This window comes from Panthera onca, chromosome A3, assembly GCF_046562875.1.
Source record: "Panthera onca isolate mPanOnc1 chromosome A3, mPanOnc1 haplotype 2, whole genome shotgun sequence".
NCBI classification, from domain to species: Eukaryota; Metazoa; Chordata; class Mammalia; order Carnivora; family Felidae; genus Panthera; species Panthera onca.
Window position 1 is genome coordinate 100,869,642 of NC_138341.1, and position 19,022 is coordinate 100,888,663.

General features: G+C 35.2%; 1 protein-coding gene across 1 annotated transcript in view; it reads right to left on the reverse strand.

Moving 5' to 3' along the window:
* The window catches only part of MACROD2 (mono-ADP ribosylhydrolase 2), a 2,034,677-nt gene that overhangs the window by 1,961,120 nt on the left and 54,535 nt on the right, over positions 1 to 19,022 (reverse strand). Inside the window, exon 3 of the mRNA XM_060611757.3 lies at positions 3,229 to 3,336. Within this exon, the coding sequence (XP_060467740.1) occupies positions 3,229 to 3,336 (108 nt within the window). The remainder of the gene's footprint in view (positions 1 to 3,228; positions 3,337 to 19,022) is intronic.

Consider the following 19,022-nt stretch of genomic DNA (forward strand, 5'->3'; position numbering starts at 1 on the left):
TGGGAAGAGAACCTTTAGAAGTTTGATAGGAAGTGATGTCTGGGCTGCTTTGGCACCCTGACTGGGGGGGTGGGGGGAAGGGGGCACTGCCTCTCATTCCCCTCTCACTAGAGGCAGCTCTGAAGTCTCCTGCCATGTTGCCTTGTTCACTTGAAAGAATAAAATGCTGTTCCTCTCTTTACACACCAGGCAAACAAACTGCACAGCAGAAAGCTGTAAATAGATTCATTACACTGTACATTTGGCATCTCTTTTCCATACACCCAGGAACTTCCTAATGAGTTTGTCTTTGTGAGATGCAGAACATGGCCAAATTATAATATAATCTCAGCCAGAGAGGTGAGCTAAAGGTGCCAAATGTTTTTTGGGAGTGAGTGAAAGTTACTGCCTCCCTTCATATTAATTCATCAAACCCTTGTACACAGCTATGTGGCAGCTATGAAAAAATTATGCATACAGGGAAGGACAAGAATCAAAATAGTGATACGATGTTCTTTTTCTATTAGTGATGTTTTCCTGTTTAGCACCATTTTATTCTATTTCAGTAAAAATTATCCCATAATTATTTTTTAATGTCTATTTATTTTTTAGAGAGAACATGTGCTAGAGTGGGGGAGGGGCAGAGCCAGACAGAGGTTCTGAAGTGAGCTCTGCACTGACAACAGAGAGCCCGATGAGGGGCTCAATCCCATAAGCTATGAAATCATGACCTGAGCCAAAGTTGGACACTTAACTGACTGGGCCACCCAGGCGCCCCACTCCATAATTATTTTTATTAATTGATCAAATAATTCATTTTTAAAATCAGAGCCAAATTGTTTCACTATATCAAGTCCTCAATGCTGAATGTGCAATTGCTCAGAGGTGCTTTGTAGCATATGGTTCAATTGCACGTAGTTCAATTTAACACATATACAGTATCAAGTATTAAGAACATAATGGCATGACATCACTTTGGAGGGTGACACAAAAAAATGAAAAGACACCATTCTATAGTCTCAAGGGGGAGCTACACATGTACACAATTAACAAAACCCAAGAAAAACCATAATTGCTGCTATTATTAAGTGTGCCAACGTGGCAAATCCAATGTTATGTTAATAACAAGAAAGAGAAACTCAAGAGTTATTTTCAGGTATTTAAGAAGAAAATACATGTCACTAGTTGTACTCCACAGAACAGAACTAGGATTAACAGCTAGAAATTACAAGAATATACAGGAAGGTTGGTGTTATATATACATAAAAGCTTTTAAATTTTTTTGAATTAAAGCTTACATATTTATAGGATTTAGAGCATAATAAATCATTAATGACTTAATAGCTACAATAATATCTGATTAAACTTCTGTACTGGAAAGGAGTTCATGGGATTCTTTCTAAGGGCATGTCTTCCCCAGAGGCCCCATAGATCAGAGAAAAGCATCTTGATACCCAGGGCTACAAATGAACAGTCCACAGAGACTAGATATAAGGGAGACTTGTAGCCTATGAGGTGGCATGAAGATGTAATTCTATCCAAAATAAGTGATTCATATTGAGTGGTGATTAAATGACCAAGGCTGATCCCCTCTCATGAAGGTTTTGCATTTTAGAGATGCAGCAGAGGAGAAAGGAATCACAGGGGAATCAGAAGAGGAGAAAAAGAAAAAACAGCTCTGACTATGGCAAAGCAAATTACAGTACAAAGCAACCGACAGCCAATTCTGAGGGAATAACAAGCTGACTAGACTTCCAGACTTCCTGCTAGAAGTCTATCTATCTCCTAAACAACATTCCAGATCTCTGTGAGATCCTTCTGTTCACCCACCAAAGCATGTTCCTACTATCCTGTGTGAATTTACTCATCACCAGAGGAAACTTCAAGACAATGTTGAACTTCACATGAACCCTGTACTCCTGGAAAACAGAGACTGCCAAAAAATTACCCCTCACCCTTTTGTGTTCGAGGAAACAGCTTACCAGCACAGAAATATGCTCCCCGTGTGACTGAGATAAAACTCATGGATGATCCCTTGTAACCTATGACAAGACCAAGACACATCTTCCAAATTCCCATTCTTTCACTCATAAATGATTAGCTGAACTGTTTGTCCATATTGACCATTCTGATTGGTCAACAGCTCTTAACTGGAGTTGACCAAACTTTAGTAAGGCTTTTCTCCTTCTTTCAAGTCCCTGGACTTTGACCCATCCTTGAGCAATGGAAGGTGAACAATCCTTCCTGAATGACCCCTCCCAAGAATCAGCGGACCTCAGGGGAAGCTTATTCCCTGATCAACTGTCCAATCATGCCATCCATTCATCCCAGTCCCCCACACCCAATTCTTTTTAGCCTGTTTACTCCTCCTTATAAAAGAAAAGCCCCTTTCTGATTGATCTTTGAGATACTTACAGATCTTGTGGTCAAAGTGGTTCTTCCTACTGCAATATTCTTTCTCCTCCTATTACAATAGTACTCTTCCCCTTACTGTAATAATCTTTCTGAACAAAGTCTCTCCTTACCTAAGTCCAAATTTATTTTTATTTGGCATTTTCAAGCCAAAGATAGGCTGAAAAAAGCCTACCTTTACAAAACACAAATTAAAATCATTAAATACCCTTTTATTATTGACATTTATTTTTATAGAATCACAACTACTATGTATTTGACATATAGTCACATAATAAAATATATAGGAGATACCACCATAAATAAGTTAATTTCCCCTATTTTCAAACATAAAAATTACTTGATTATTGAAATAATTAGAATAAAGCATTTCATAGCAAACATGAGCAACCAAACAACTGTGATTTGGAAACTGCAGAAATAATTACTTTCTAGATTACTTTTTTTGGTGTAGTTCAATCATCTCTTTACAACCTATTCAAAAGAAGGAAAAAGCTTGATGAATTTGTTTTTATGTTGGCAAATTATTAACCCAAGTGTGAAACCAGCAACAATAGAGCTGGTAAAGTTCTTTCTGAGGAACTTTCTGCAATAATCTATCACTTTTCCAATGATCTAGTACCCTAGTCTCAACTTAGCATGGATACCATGAGTTAGCAAATTAACTGCAGCACATACGTAAAATAAATCATCAGTGTTTTTAATCCAGAAGGGAAGTACATAAGATATTTCTATACCAGGAAGGACATCTTTTCCTAAAATACCTACATTCCTGTTTATGAAAAATAATTTAAAATAATACTTATATAATACATCACAAAAAAATCAAGTACTCACCCGCATTGACTATAGCATCTACCTCTAGCAATGTGATGTCACCTCTATAGAGAGAAACTTTTTCACTCAAACTTTTCTTCACCTGTGATGTTTCCTGAGTATATTCTTCTGTAATAAAAAAAAAGAATATATATATATATATACATATATATATATATATATATCAATAGTATAGTCTTAATTTATTTAAGGACAATTTTGATAAAATAGCCAATATGGGTCACAATCTGATATACAAGACAAGTGGAAATAAATGTGTAAGTACCAGGGGTGTGGCTTATTCTCTATTTATTATGTATTCCTCAATACAAATGCAGTACATCACGTATATAATAGGCAGTCAATAAATTTAGACATGTTATATTGGTCAAAAAAGCTCAATGTTTCTTATTATTATGAAAATACCAATTTTAAAATAAAATTATGAACGATCAAGTTTCATAAGAAGATAAGAAAAAGATGTACAACTATGGCTATGGGGGCCCAAAGACAATTTAAGTGGCTTGTAACCTATCATCTCTAATCTCCTAAATACTTCAAAATTGCATGCTCATTTAAGAGTATCATAGTGAACTGATAGCATTATCTTCTCCCTTGAAAGATTTGCCAAGACAAAAATAAATTTTCACAGTGAATGAGCTTCTTTCTATTTTGTTGTAGTTACCAAGTCATCCTTGAAAAAAATATTCACCCAGAACAAAAACATGTTGATTCCACTCTTTGCTACTTGTAAGTAACAAATGCCCCTCAAAATGGGAAGGATCAAAAATACTTGAATGGGTCAAACTGCTTTTCTTATCAAATTGTATTAACCTTTCACTCTAGAGGGCGCTGCTAGATTTAAAAGAGAAAAGCTCTGTCCTGCACACAACAGCCAGCAAACTGGTAAGTTGAAAACAAGCCAAAACATTACATTCTACAACTTGACCTACTTTTAAATCTTTTATGATAATACTATAATTTGAGATTCATTCATTCTTAACAAGTGATGTTAATACAGTACACAGAGGTTTACAAAATCAATGATTTAAAAAACATCATATTACTATACATAGAAAGCTCTTTAATATACCTCTACGAAAGGTGATTTATAAACTCAAACTTTTTAAAGTGTTTATGATCTGTGCAAATCTTTCAAGGGAGAAGATAATGCTATCAGTTCACTATGATACTCTTAAATGAGCATGCAATTTTGAAGTATTTAGGAGATTAGAGATGATAGGTTACAAGTCACTTAAATTGTCTTTGGGCCCCCATAGCCATAGAAAAAAATTGGCCAAGAGGAAGGATATGATCCTGGGCCACAAAAGTGATCTTTTCTCTCTTTCTGTCTCCAAGGCATCCCCTTCTTTGTAATCACTGCTCTCCTTAAAGGATTCTAATCAAAATATTCATTAGTGTTGACAATGGTAGTAGTAATAATAATAAGGAGGAGGAGGAGAAAATGGGAAAATTGTATGTGAAAAGAGCAAAGAAAGGCATTAGAGGACCTCAAAATAAAACAATAATAAAAAAATAAAACCACCTCAAGGACTTCTCCAGTACCGTCTGTCCTTGTCAGGTAATGGCTAAAAGCACACACTTTACTACCAGACTGTCTCTGTTCAAATTTTGATCTACCAGTTAACAACTGGGTGATATTGGAAAGGTTATTTATTTTCTCTATGCTTCAGTCTGTAAATTACTGGCTCCTTCACAATTATGAGTTCATAATACTTAGAATAATACTTGTTCCACAGTAAGCTCTCAACAAACACTACCTTTTTTTTAACAAAGGATTTACAAAGATGACAAGTTATGTCAACATCTGTATTCAGCAAAACACAGTAGTTAAGAAATATTTTCAAACAATATTATTTTGAAAAATGTATCATTACATTTATTATTATTGTTGTTGTTGTTGTTGTTATTCCCATCAGTGAAAGAATTTTGTTTGTGCTCTTGCCAGGCCAATGCCTGGCCCATTGACAAAGACTTTGAGCCAGAACACCTTGAGTTCCACACCCAATCAGTTTCTAGTCTTACTACTTTTACCAAATTATAAAGTCCTAATTCCCAGTTAAAGATTATTGAATGACAATAAATATTTGGTGGTTTGTCAAAAAAAAAAGTATACGTATTTGGACTGTTGTAAACCTGAAATTATAAACACTTCTCACTGATGAGTTTCAGAACTCCATCAGGCATTAAGTTGATAAGCATACCACAAATGAAAGCATAAAGTTTGACTTTCCAACTTGGGATACAAAGTAGATAGATTTCTAATCCTTCCTAAAGTTGCATTTAGTTCTAAAAGCTACTTCTTCATTTGTTCATGAAGCATTATGTATGTAAAATTGTATTTGTAATAATGTGACTTTTTAACATATGTGACAATAAATCATGTATTTCTTTCTCCAAATATAAAGAAATTATCAAAGAATGGTATTGGAAAGACTTAAAGTTCAAGCATTTATACCACATTTCAGTTTTCTTAAAAGAAATCCTCATCTCTCATCTGCAAATTTTAAAATTGTGACATTTTGAGTCTAAAGGTTCAAGCAAATTCAACATATCAAATAAATATACTGCTGTGACATGTTATTCAAATAAGTTACTCAAAATGGTCTTATTAGAATCATCAGCATCATGAATAAGTATAAGCATCCTTCTTCCTCATAGCCAGACTTATACTTGCTGCCCAATGTCTCACACGGTATATAAAAAAGGCATAAATTTACTCAAGAGCTATAATTTGAGAGTATTAATAAGTATCTGTATTTCCTTTAGCAATAAGCCAAAACCAGACCTCATACTTTTGACCACCAACTACTCTCTGTAAATGCAGCAATGTACATTACCACCAGAAAATAATTTCTTTTATTTGAATGGCAATGCATTGCCTTCCTTTTCACACAACTGTGTTTGATCAGCTCTTCCAATGTATCTTTTCCTACATCCTGAATTTTCAGCAATAAGACAGAAAACTGTCAAGCATTGCTACCTCATGGACGTTATATATGTACACAAAAACTAATTCACATTTTGCACATAATTGGCTTTATCCAACTACATGTTGAAATATCTGTCAATGTACACATATGACAGTAATTGTTCTTCCAGATTGCATACTATTTATATTATAAAACATATAAACAAACAACAGCAAAAAAAGACAGTAATTAAAGTAGTAAAAACAGATTTTTATTCTGGAAAATACTGCAACTGGGAAAAAAAGATCTCAGTACAGAATGGGGCTCAATTCCCAATACAGCAAGGACAAGCAGGGATTTGCAGCCATGAGCAGAGTGGGAATCAATGGAAGGAAAATCACTAAGAAGAAAAATTAGAGGCAGGGGGAGATTCTGATTGAACAGACTTAGGCTTCTTGCTAAAGGCAGGCTAGGGTGACCAGACATCACTTGGGGTATGGAAGGGGATGTGGAATTTGATCAATATTGAGGGTGGAGTATTCTCTCTAAACTGATTTAGCAGAATGCTAACTAAAACTGGAATATGTAGGTCTTGCAAAGACATGGAAACTATTTTTAGGCAGACATATTCAACATGAAACAAAGCTCGTCATCATCTCAAGTTATTTCCCAGTTAATTATTTTTACAGTACATGAATGTTAGGAAAGCAGCACAAAAGCAAAAACCTAAAAAAGTTAAATAAATGGATTTTTCTTTTACTGCTATGTTTCAAATACAAGGTGTCATGAATATCCGGCATTAATTTTTCCTGCATTTTTACTTATATATTTGGTCTTGGGTTGAATTTAAAATTTTTATAATCTTAAACATCCAGATATAATACAACGTTATTTGTTGTACCCAAGTACAGCAAAATGTATGCTCTTATCATATTACTAATAACTCAGAAGATAGTTATTTTTATTAAGCCAAAAATATTAACCGAATATTATTTACCAAAAATTTACTCAAGTCATATAAAGTTGAAAAGCAAAGTATTTGGATTAGTTTCTGTTTCTGAGAGTTTTAGGAATATTTTTATAAGCTCTCATTTACCTTTCAGCCAATTTTAATAGAGTTCCTTTATGGGATTTTATGGATTAATGTGGTAATACAATCCAAAAGTAGAAAAATATCACATATACATAATATACATACAAATATATACATACATAAAAACAGATATAAAGATCTTGTGGCTTTCATTCTAAAATTTTAGCCATAAGTCAGGTAAACACAGTAATACACTCTGATCTATGCTCCCCTTGATATTTTTATCTAAACTTTGTTTCTGGCAGAAGGAAAAAATCAAGGTAACCTGTTCAATATGAGGGGTAATGCTTTTTAACCAACATTTGTGGAGGAGACTTTCAAGAATTTTCATTTTCCCTGATATATAATCATATAGAGGGGCTCCTGGGTGGCTCAGTCGGTTAAGCGTCCGACTTCGGCTCAGGTCATGATTTCACAGTTTGTGAGTTAGAGCCCCGTGTTGGGCTCTGTGCTGACAGCTCAGAGCCTGGAGCCTTTTTCAGATTCTGTGTCTCCCTATCTCTCTGACCCTCCCCCCGTTCATGCTCTGTCTCTCTCTGTCTCAAAAATAAATAAACGTTAAAAAAAATTATAATCGTATAGAGGCTATAGATGGAAATTTTATTTTTTTATTTTTTTAATATATTAAATTCATTGTCAAATTGGTTTCCATACAACACCCTGTGCCCATCCCAAAAGATGCCCTCTTCAATACCCTATAGATGGAAATTTTAGGTGACAAACTGAGGAGACATCAAGCAGTTGTCTGGATGTCTCCAAAGTTTATCTGAGTAATAAAGCATCTGGTCTGTTTCCAATTATCTTTTCTTCCTTTTCTGCCATGAGTAGTTGCTTTCAGGAGTCCCTGAGTCCCTTGAGAGCCCCTGATGAGCAGTAGGGAGCCTAAAGTCCAAATGACTATAGGGAGTTGAGAAGCTTCAGTGGGAAGGGAAAAGAGGGATGTTGAAGGTAGAAATACGAAAAGGTACACATCAAGAAATTCAAGGAAGTTGAAAAGAAGATCATCAACTATAAGGGGAGGAAGGAGGATCAGAAGCAATGGGAAGAGAGAGATCTTAGAGGAGCCAGTTTTGGAGATCTTAAGTTTTCCAAAAGAAGCCAATGAAGTTCCAAATTATCCTTAGTAAAGTCATGCCAGCAAGAAAGAAAGTAGGCAGAGATAGCATAGCATATAATCAGCAAAACCTCAAGAAGGGCATTTCAGTGGACTCAGAAGTTCCCAAGGGAGAAGCAGGATTAAATACAGAAAACAGGCCTACACAGAGCCAGGAGAATCCTTCGCAGCCCAGGGGTAAATTGCCACTGAAAACAAAAAGCCAAGAAGAAAGACTTCTAGCCCAAGAAGTACCTTTCAAACAAAGAAGCCTGGGCCTCTAACCCAGCTTCAGAGAGTATACCTAGAATCCTAAGATTAATGGCTGTCATCTAGGGCATTGGCTCAGGAGTTAGCCTCACTAATAGATCCCCAATCAGTCAGGAGTGAAGACAAAAGGCTTCAAAAATCACATAAAGAAGACAATCAGACATCCAGGGTAGGGAATACTCTCCAAATTGACTTAGCAAGATTCTTGCTAACACTGAGCTATGCAGGTCTACCAAGAATGGATCCTAGTCAATAAAAGGGCTTAGAGGAACCAAACTAAAGTTTGGTTAAATAGAATGTCTTTGTTAATATCATGTAACATTCAAAAGTGGTATTTGAAAAAAAAATTGTCCCTTCTACTTCCTACTCTGAGGAATAGTAACAAATAATATTTGTTATTAACCTTCAATTGGTTTTATTATCATTTGTTTGTAATATTTTGTCCAAAAAAAAACTGTGAAAGACTTTGATATGGAGGAGAAAATATAATAGTGGGTATCCCATCTAGTTTACCCATCGGCATAATGTCTTTCATTGTCTTTGAGCTATTATACAATTCTGTAAGTTATAGAAAGCAGATAAAAATGCAAATGATTCTTGTCCATGGAAACACAAATAAATTGTTCCCTTGAATGCAACTGATATTGTCCTGTGGTCAATTTGCATTTATTTGCAAATTCCTTTCAGAGTTCCTTACTACCTATATATGTGATCCCTTTAAATTCTCTTCTGAACCAGAGTTAAATAAAATTGTTCATAAGTGTTTATTTTATATCTATTTGAATCATAATCTCATCTTTACAAAAACATTTCTAATGGACATTTTTATTTAGTTCTAGTTTATTTAATTCTTATATAACATTTACTAGGCACCAGACGCTGTTCTAATGTTTATAAATATTAGCTCCTAGCATCCTAACAAATCTATGTACTATATATTTCTAATATTCCCTCTGTGTAGATAAGGAAACTAAAGCATATAGAAAGGAGGTGGTTTGACCAAGTACATACCGCTGGTAAGTACAAACCTGGGATTTGAACTCAGGCAGCCCATGCTCTTACCCAATATGCTATGCAAGCTCTCATTTACCTATTTTTTATTTCAAAGAGTCCAATTCTGAATTAGGTGCCTGTTGTTTAAGTCTCTTCTCTATTACAAACATAGGAATTCCCCCCTCAAAGCATTATTTGCTTTTGTCCTAGGAAAAAAATGTAATTGGTTTATCAATGTCGTTACAATACCTTAAAAATAATACAAAGACCTTGGTTGTTTCCTGCTACTATTTGACAATGGTTCATAACATACAACGCACCAGGGATTAGAGGACTACATAGTAAAATCAAATTTGCTGATATTAATCATGTATCTTCTATTTATATTTTCTCTTATTTGTTTATGCAAGATCATCAAACTTGCGGATTATTTATCCCAACACATACTCTATTTGCACTAGAACTCTGTTTACTATTTACATTTATGACTTAATTCTGAATTCTGGCATTTATGTTACAATTTCACCTCTTTTCTTAGGCATCAATTAAACCACTTTAAAGACATTGATCCCTTTTATGAGGTAGGAATATAATGCAATGCTATAGCAACAACAACAAAAACAAATTTAATCAAATTCTTTATTAACTCACTAATGACATTAAGATACATTAGGAGAAGCAAACTTTGTTAACTGAATCTTCATTAAGATTAACTGACCAATATTACCCTATTTTAAAAGCATAACTTTTAAGACTATAACTGATAACAAAATAGAATTTTCATAAAAATCATAATTATATTTTACATTTCAAACTTTTAAAATATATTGAGTAAAACTGTCTCATCACATTTGCTTGGAACTGCCACACTACCTAAAGGCCACTTGATAAACAGCTAAGGGACCACCACTGGGTCCCCTGACCATGTTTGGAAAACAAAGATGCAGGAGGATAGTCATCTGAAGTGCCTAAGAATAGTCCAAATTCTTAAGTTCCCTCATACTAAGTGTTCTAGCAACCATGGGCATGATACAGAAAAGCCACCAAGAGCACCAATTGGCTGAGTGTTTCCCGCAACAAGGGGCCTCTTGCCAGTGTACCTCTTCAATTCTGAGGATGCCAGAAAAATCAGTAAGACCATGCTACAAAATTTAAAAGTAAAGATCAAGCAACTATCTATAGAAATTAATGTTTACATTAAATTAAATTTATAATCAAGACGATCAGAAAAATATTGGGTTCATTAAGAGGCTTTAAGGAACACAGCCTCAGACCTCAAGGAACCCCAGAGATGCAGGCTGTGTTCCTGAGATTATATATTAAAACCAGCTAGCCTATTGATCTGCGACACCTGTATCTCCTATGATCATGCCTGCCTAATAATCATGATGCCATATCCCAGATTCCTGCCTGTTTTTCCCTTCCAATTTAATAGCTCACTTCTTTAATTGGCCTGAGACTCAATCCCCCTGCCTTTCTTCCTAGCTTCAACTTCCACAGAGGTTCCACGGATGAAAATCTCAACAACAGATTCTTTTTTTTTTTTTTTTTCTTCAGCCCTGGACTCCAAACTAAACCTGTCAGGAAAAGGAAACCTTCAAATAAAGTGCTCCTCTTTGAGTGAGACCTCCCCTGATTACAGGGAGGCAGGCATTCCAGACATGATAACCATGCTAAGTAATGCAGGAAATACAAAGTCCAGCCGAGATATGAACTCCACATTCTAGCAGAATGATAATAAAGCATACAAACAACTTCAATACAAGGAAGATTATTATCAATGCCATAACAAAGACTCAAAGTGCTTTGAGTTTCAGACAGAGAAATAACATTCAGTGAAGTTTTATAAAAGTGGAATTTCCAAGCTGAGTTTTAAAGGATCAGTAAGAATACCAGCTGGCTGTAGAATGGGATAAGGATGACAAAATCGAAGGGCATTCCTAAGTCATAGGGGCAGAGAATATAAGTACTGAGGAAAATAAGTATTCATCCAGAATGAAAATATGGAGAACACCACAAACTGAGAAGCAGTGGCAGATGAGACGAACTCTTCAGGTTTGGACCAAAAGCAGAAGTCCTTTGGATAGTGGCTGTTTCAGATCCCTTAGTCACAAATTGGCAGGCTTATTTTATTCAGCTAAAAGAGCATCACTATTGTTTTTGCCATTGAAAAAGGCATTTTAAATTTTTAATTAAATTTTAGCATTCAAAATCACATTTCACACTAAATGTGAGATTTCACATCAAAACGTAGATTTCCTACTTTTTTGAAAAATCAAGAGACCTGGAAATACTGAATCCACATCCTCACCTGATGTGTGAGTAGAGGCTATGTACCCTTTGGATAGGCATCTTTCACTTTCCAATTTATGACAGAGCATATTTGTTTATGTGCAAACTAGGCTAACCTCACTCAGTTAACTGCCTGTCTCCCACAGACATCTGGATGTTAGATTCAAAGGATTAATGACTACAGCCAGGTATCTATCAGAAATCTATTAGAAACAGAAAATAGTTACTAAAGTGGCATGAAATAAACACGAAGCAAGTTTCCATCAAATCAGAATAAATGCTTGTGTGTCAAACAATAAAACTATAATCAAAACTAATATGTATTGGGATCTACGCTGTGGTAAAAATTCAGTAACTCAGGAGCACAAAATTAAAACAAGAAAACTATTACTCTCCTTAATTGATTGTTTACTTGTAAATAAAGAGCATTAATGAAAAAAAAAATTCAGTAACTAAGAATGGCCAAAAATACTTCCAAAGAATCCCATTTCTCTGTATTTATTCCCTTATATAGGACTCTTCCACAATGACTCTGGACTTTTCCATGTAATTGCCTTTGACCAATGAATGGGACATCAACAAACATGACCCAAGCAGAGGCTTAATGAGTGCTTGCACATTAATGTTCGTCTTCTCTAGCTATGTCAAGCCTACTATGTGACGAATTCTAGGCTAGCCTATTGCAGAATAAGACGTAACTTAGAACAGAGACAAGCCATCTCACATGAGGTTCCCTAGGGCAACCAGCCTGACAAATGCCAGCCAGATATGTGAGACCATCCAGGACCACCTAGCCACAGCCAACCCACCTGTGAACTATAGAACCTCCTGGCTAACCAGAAAATGAAGAGCAATAATAAAAAGAATGTTGTTTGAAGCCACTAAATTTTGGAAGAGTTTGTTGCACAGCAAAGCTAACTGAAGGAAGGAAGAAGGAATGGGAGGGGCTTCAAAGCAGAGGCTTTGAAGAAGACTGAAGTTCAAACAAAATTGAAGTTGCAGGGGACACCTGGGTGGCTCAGTCAGCTGGGAGTCCAACTTCAGCTCAGGTCATGATCTCATGGTTCACAGGTTTGAGCCCTACATCAGGCTCCATGCTGACAGTGCTGAGCCTACTTGGGATTCTCTCTCTCCTTCTCTCTCTGCCCATCCGCCACCTGTGCTTTTTTTTCTCTCTCTCTCAAATAAAACTTAAAACTTTTTAAATATAAATAAAACTTTTAAAAAATGAAGTTTCAAACTTCCAGCATAACACCTACTATGACTTATTCTAGGAGAGAAGGTCTTTTAATCTAACATCTGCAACACCTTAAAGAACCGTAAGATTTAAGAATGAATGGATATGCCAGAATAGAGAGGAATGTATGTGGACAAGAGGGGGTGGAGTGCTCAGCATCATATCTTTAAATAAGAACAATAGATCAATCTGTATACATCCTAACTCTACCCTATTTACTAAAGTGGTATGTTCACAATTTTACCCATCTATTTTGTATGGCCTGTTTCTCTATATTAACACTGAACCATGATAACCACTCCACTAAGGTAATCTAAAGAAACTGAGGCACATGGAGATTAAGCAACTAACTTTCGAAAATGTCCTACAACTGACAGTTGAGATGTGAAACCTTGAAATGTGGTTCTAGAACCTATGTGCTTAACAACTGAGCAACATTGCCTCATAATAAGAATCAGCTTTATAAGGCTAAAAAAAAAAAAAAAGAGCCATAGGTTATTTAAATAAAGACAAATTTCATTCTTACAGAATTTTTTTTAAGTTTAATGTAATTATCCATAAAGAAGTATGAGGTGGGAGCTTAAGTGTTAAAAATGTGTTTTATCCTAATGATATAATCTGATAAAAATCAATTTTGTTAAAAACTATGATAGTAATACATAGTATGACTCTTAGTCTAAAATTTATGTGAGAATAATGCAACCTAATGCTTCAAGTAATCTTGTATAAAAATCAATTAGGTTCCTATGGTCCAAAGACAAGGAGAATCAATTTTCTGCCCTTATAGTAAAGTTTATGAAATCCTAATTTATAAAGAGATAAATAAATTCTCATTCAAATAAAGATATATTTGAAAACTAGAAAATCAGAAAAACAGCATATATAATTTGCCTTCTTTTTTGTTAAGTGTAGCATTTTTCAGTCTGTAGGTTAAGATACTTTACTGGGTTGCAAACTCAGTTTGATAGACTGCAACCAATTTTTTAAAAAAATGATACAGAACAGAATTAAAAAATTACAGTGCATAACATATAGTAATAAAAACTACTGTTCTATAAAATTTTGGTTCACTTACTTATACATAGATACACACATTTATGAACAGTATGTTTGTAACTATAGACTGTGGGTAAATATCTTTTTGAAATTTTTGAAATCACTATGTGTGTGCCTCTCTGACACAAAATGTTTCAAAATGTCATTTTAATATTTTGTCATACCACAAAAATGAACAAATTTTAAAGGCCAGGCTTCAAAATATTATACAGTGATCATTTCTGTAAGATCTCTGGGGAGCAGAACCAACACCCAACTACTGACTAACTTATATCAAGATTTTACAGGTCTAGCACAGAGGCAGATATTTGACAAATACACAGCAAATACATAATTCATTGGCCAGTTGATTACTGAATGTGTTTATGTCTAAGAGGATCTGGTTTGTTCTACAGGGGCAAAAATACATGATAATGGGCCATGGTATCACATACAAAACTGTAACTCATTTGTGGAACTTAAACAAAAAGTAAAAATTTTGAGAAGATATGATTTAACCTGTAGTAGGCACCTGAATGTAAACAAAACAGGGAAAGGAGGAAAGTATAAGGCCTAAATTAATAAAGAGGAAAACCTGGAATTCTACATAATTTTTTTTAAAAGAGACCTTGGAACTCTACAAGATGAAGAATGCAAAGGCCTCAGTCTTCCCCAAAGTTACAGAACTAGTTGATGGCAGTTTCAGTATTCCTTTCCCTCCATAATGATGACTCACACAGTTTGCATGTGGTGTTTTGGTTTCATTATCTAAAAGAACATCTCTATTTGTATTATAGCTATATATGTACCTGTACCATCCCCTCTTCTAAGAGTCAGTACAGAATGGTGATTGAAAACCAGGCTCTGGAAGCATTATGCCTTGATTTGAATCCCAGCTCCATCACTTACTAGCATGGATCAAATTTAACTTTTCTGGGCCTCAGTTGACTTGCCTGTAAAATGGGGTTAGTCTTTATCTTATAGGGTTGTTGTGAGAATTAAATGGATTAAGATTTAAAGTATGTGAAACAGTGCCCTACTCACAGTGAAAACACAATAAATGTTAGCTAGCAGAAGGAAGAGGAAAATTACTACTAATCTGGAACTAGGTAAAATGCCTTTTTTTTTTTTTTTTTTTTTTTTTTTGCCATACATGCCACCCAGCACAATACTTACTTTTCAAAAATACTGACTATGCTCAAATACCTCTCTTCTGGCAGGAAAGCCAAAAGTGACTCAACCAATGAACTGGAAATAGAGAAGAAAGTTTCTCACTCTGAAGCACAGAAGACATTAAAATTCGGTGAGTACATACAGACATACAGAGGTATGCCAGAGTCAAGGAAACTGCAAGGGAGAATGTGAAGATCACAAGAGAATAGAAGCTAGCAGTCCCAATGCCAATAAGAGAACAAAACAGGTGGGCAAGATGTCCAGAAGGAATCTGGGTTAACTGGCTAGAACTGTCATGCATGACAGTCTATGGCTTGGCTTTCTGTTCTGTTCAGCTTTAGCAGGGCACATAGGAGTCCTGCCAAATTTAAAGGAGAAGTTGAACTAACACACCAACTGAGTTTGAAAACTATTTGTTCTTCCTTTCCCTACAGGGTGCTAAAAGCTACAACACACTGGAGATCTTTGACTTAGACTGGATTAAGTTAAACATTAAAATATGAAAATAATTTTCTTTAGCTCTAGTTCTTTTTTCCTAAATAGTATTAAATTTTTCTCCCATAATTCTTTGAATATTACAATTACTAAACTAATATAATTACTAATCTTAATTCATCTTTATTCATAAGCTCTTTTCATTTATTATTAATATAATTTAGTTGTTAACAGCTGAACTGAACTTGGCACTGTGCCAGATGTTATACAATTTAAACATCCAGCTGTTATCCACCAAACACCAGTAAAAGGAATCACTAACCTATTTAATCAATAAATAAAATTGGAAGGGAGCTTGAATAGAAACACAGTTCCCTAAAGAAGCTCTTAATCTTATCCTGAACTAAGACTGTGGCAATGGATACAGGAAAGAACAAATGCCAGCAAAAACACTCAACAGGAATATTTAACAAAGTGTTAGGGTCTCAGTGGAGGAGGGAGAACAGGAAATTGCTTAGGCTGACTTCCTGGTTTCTGATCTAGGTGGCTATGACAGGCAAGAGCTAGTTTGGGAAGAAAGATATTAAGTCAATCTTGGGTATCTTAAATCTGAACTTCCTGCAGAATATTTAAGTACAAGTGTTATACATACACAGGTCTTGGTGCATAAAAGAAAGGTTTTCAGGGGGCGCCTGGGTGGCTCAGTCAGTTAAAGGTCTGACTCTTGGTTCCGACCCAGGTCATGATCTCAAAGTTTGTTGAGTTAGAGCTCCATTTGTGCTCTGCACTGTGGATGCAAAGCCCGCTTGTGATTCTCTGTCTCCCTCTCTCTCTCTCTCTCTCTGCCCCCTGCATCTTTCTCTCTCAAAATAAGTAAATAAACTTTAAAAAAAGAAAAAGAAAAAGAAAAGAAAGGTTTTCAGGCTAGAAATGCAGATTCAGAGACATCATTATGTGGTAGGGGCCCCAGGTGATATCATCATGGGTGCACATGTAAAGGAAAGCAGGCCAAGGACAGAACACTGGCGAGCCCAACCTTCATAAGCAAGGCTAAGGGGAAGAACATGAAAAAGATGCAAAGAACAAATACTTAGGAGAAAAAAAAAGCAGGAGCCATATGGAGGAAAAAGTTTAATAAACAAGTGATCAGGAGCTCCAGAGGTCACAGAGAATAGAAGGACTAAAAATGTCCCATTAGATGTAACATTATGTCATCACTGTGGACCTTGGCAAGAACAGTTTCAATAAAGCCAGATGGATATGCCTACAGCCAAACTTAGACCATTACTGCCCCAGAAGATGGTAGAAAAATAAGATGGGTGGAATCTGTGTCCCTGAACGGCCACATGGAGCTGAACTTCCAGTTGACCTGAAACACTCCCCTATAAAGTAAGAAATAAAGTAAAATATTTAAACCATGGAATCATTACTAAGTCTCTTTGTTACAACAGCCCAGCCTTTCCCTAGCTTACCCATCCAGCAAACAAATATACCACAATTTATCTGATTGATTCCTTTTTGAGAGCATTTATTTCCAATTTTTTTTATTGTTAAAAATTATACTATAACATGAAAACCTTTATTTACACGTAAATCTTCTAATATATCTCTGGTTATACCTTTGTTTTCAACTCCTAAAATAAAATAACTGAGTCACGCACAGGCTTTAGAAGCAAACTACAAGATCATTCTGCTTTGCTTTCATAGGCATAAGGGGAACACATGAACAAACATGGCTCATATGCTGAGATAACTTCAAAAAAGATAAGGTGATGGTGGAAAACCTCTCATGATGTATATCAAATAATCACACTAAACACTTTAAATATCTTACAATCTAATTGTCAATTATACCTCAATAAAGCTGAAAAGAAACAAAGTTTTTTTAAAGATAAGGTCTGGCCATTGGATAAGAGCTCCCTGTTTATCCAAACATGGTTGAAAGTTGTATACGTCCAATTTCACCAGATGTTACATCTTCATTACTCTTCCAATTAGTCACCCTTACTCCCTCTCACTGTAGTTCAATTTTAACCCTCCTAACTCATATCCAACTAGTCTGTAAATCCTGACAACTCTTCTCTTAAAATATCCCAAATTCATTTTCTCCTCTTGACACTCACTGAAATTACACTGGTGTATTAAGCATTAAAGTAAAGTGAATCAAAAGATAAAGGTCCCTTGTCCTAATCTATCTTAGCATCCTCATTTTCTACAATTTACCCATCACCCTGCTCTCATCAAACCAGCCTCTTGAATGCTTCTAGGTCTTAGCAAATATTATTCTCACTAACTTGAATGTCATTTCCTTTCATCCCTTTGACAAACTCCTACTCATCTGTTAGGAGCTAGTACAAATGTCACATGTTTTGTGAATTCTCCACTACCCCGAATAACTTTGTCATTCAGTATATTATATAGTTATCAATTATTTTATAAATGATTCTCAGCCTCTTAAATGAGAACACCAAGGCTAGATTCATGCCTTTTGCATATTTGAGTCATTCCAGATTCCTAGTACAATGAATGATACATTGTAGATACTCAAACATTTACTAAAGGAAAGAAAGGAAGACCGGAGGGAGCATAGCAGACAAGGATAAAACATAAAAGGAACTATAACAAAGGAAATTTTCAAAATCAAGGCTACCGACTTGAAATATTTTGGTGAATAATAACAAAGATTTCTGTCAAACTAAAGTAAATTTCTATGCAGGCACAGTAATGACTTGGATATGATATTTTAATTTCCTGCTTCACAATTCACTAACTTTCAAAGCTTCTATTTTTTTTTTTTTTATTCTTTTATCTTTAAGGTAAGTTCAGCAAGTGTTTTACATAGAACAAGACAAAATCTTTTGGAATAAGGCCGAAGACATCTTCATTTTAGCAAGCTTTAAGCTGATTTTTTAAATACATTAAAGTTGGAGGGCCATTGCTCTAAAATATTATTTTACACCTAAAATCACTGACATAATTACATTTTTTAAGCTTTTATTTAAATTCGTTAGTTCTCACTTATCATCAAAAAAATACAAATCAAAACCATGATAAGGTACCACCTCACAACTGTCAGAATGACTAAAATGAACAACACAAAAAACAACAGGTGTTGGCAAAGATGCAGAGAAAAGGGAACCCTCTTGCACTCCTGATTGGAATGCAAACTGGTGCAGCCACTCTGGAGAACAGTATGGAGGTTCCTCAAAAAGCTAAAAATAGAACTATTCCATAACCCACCAATTGCACTATTAGATATTT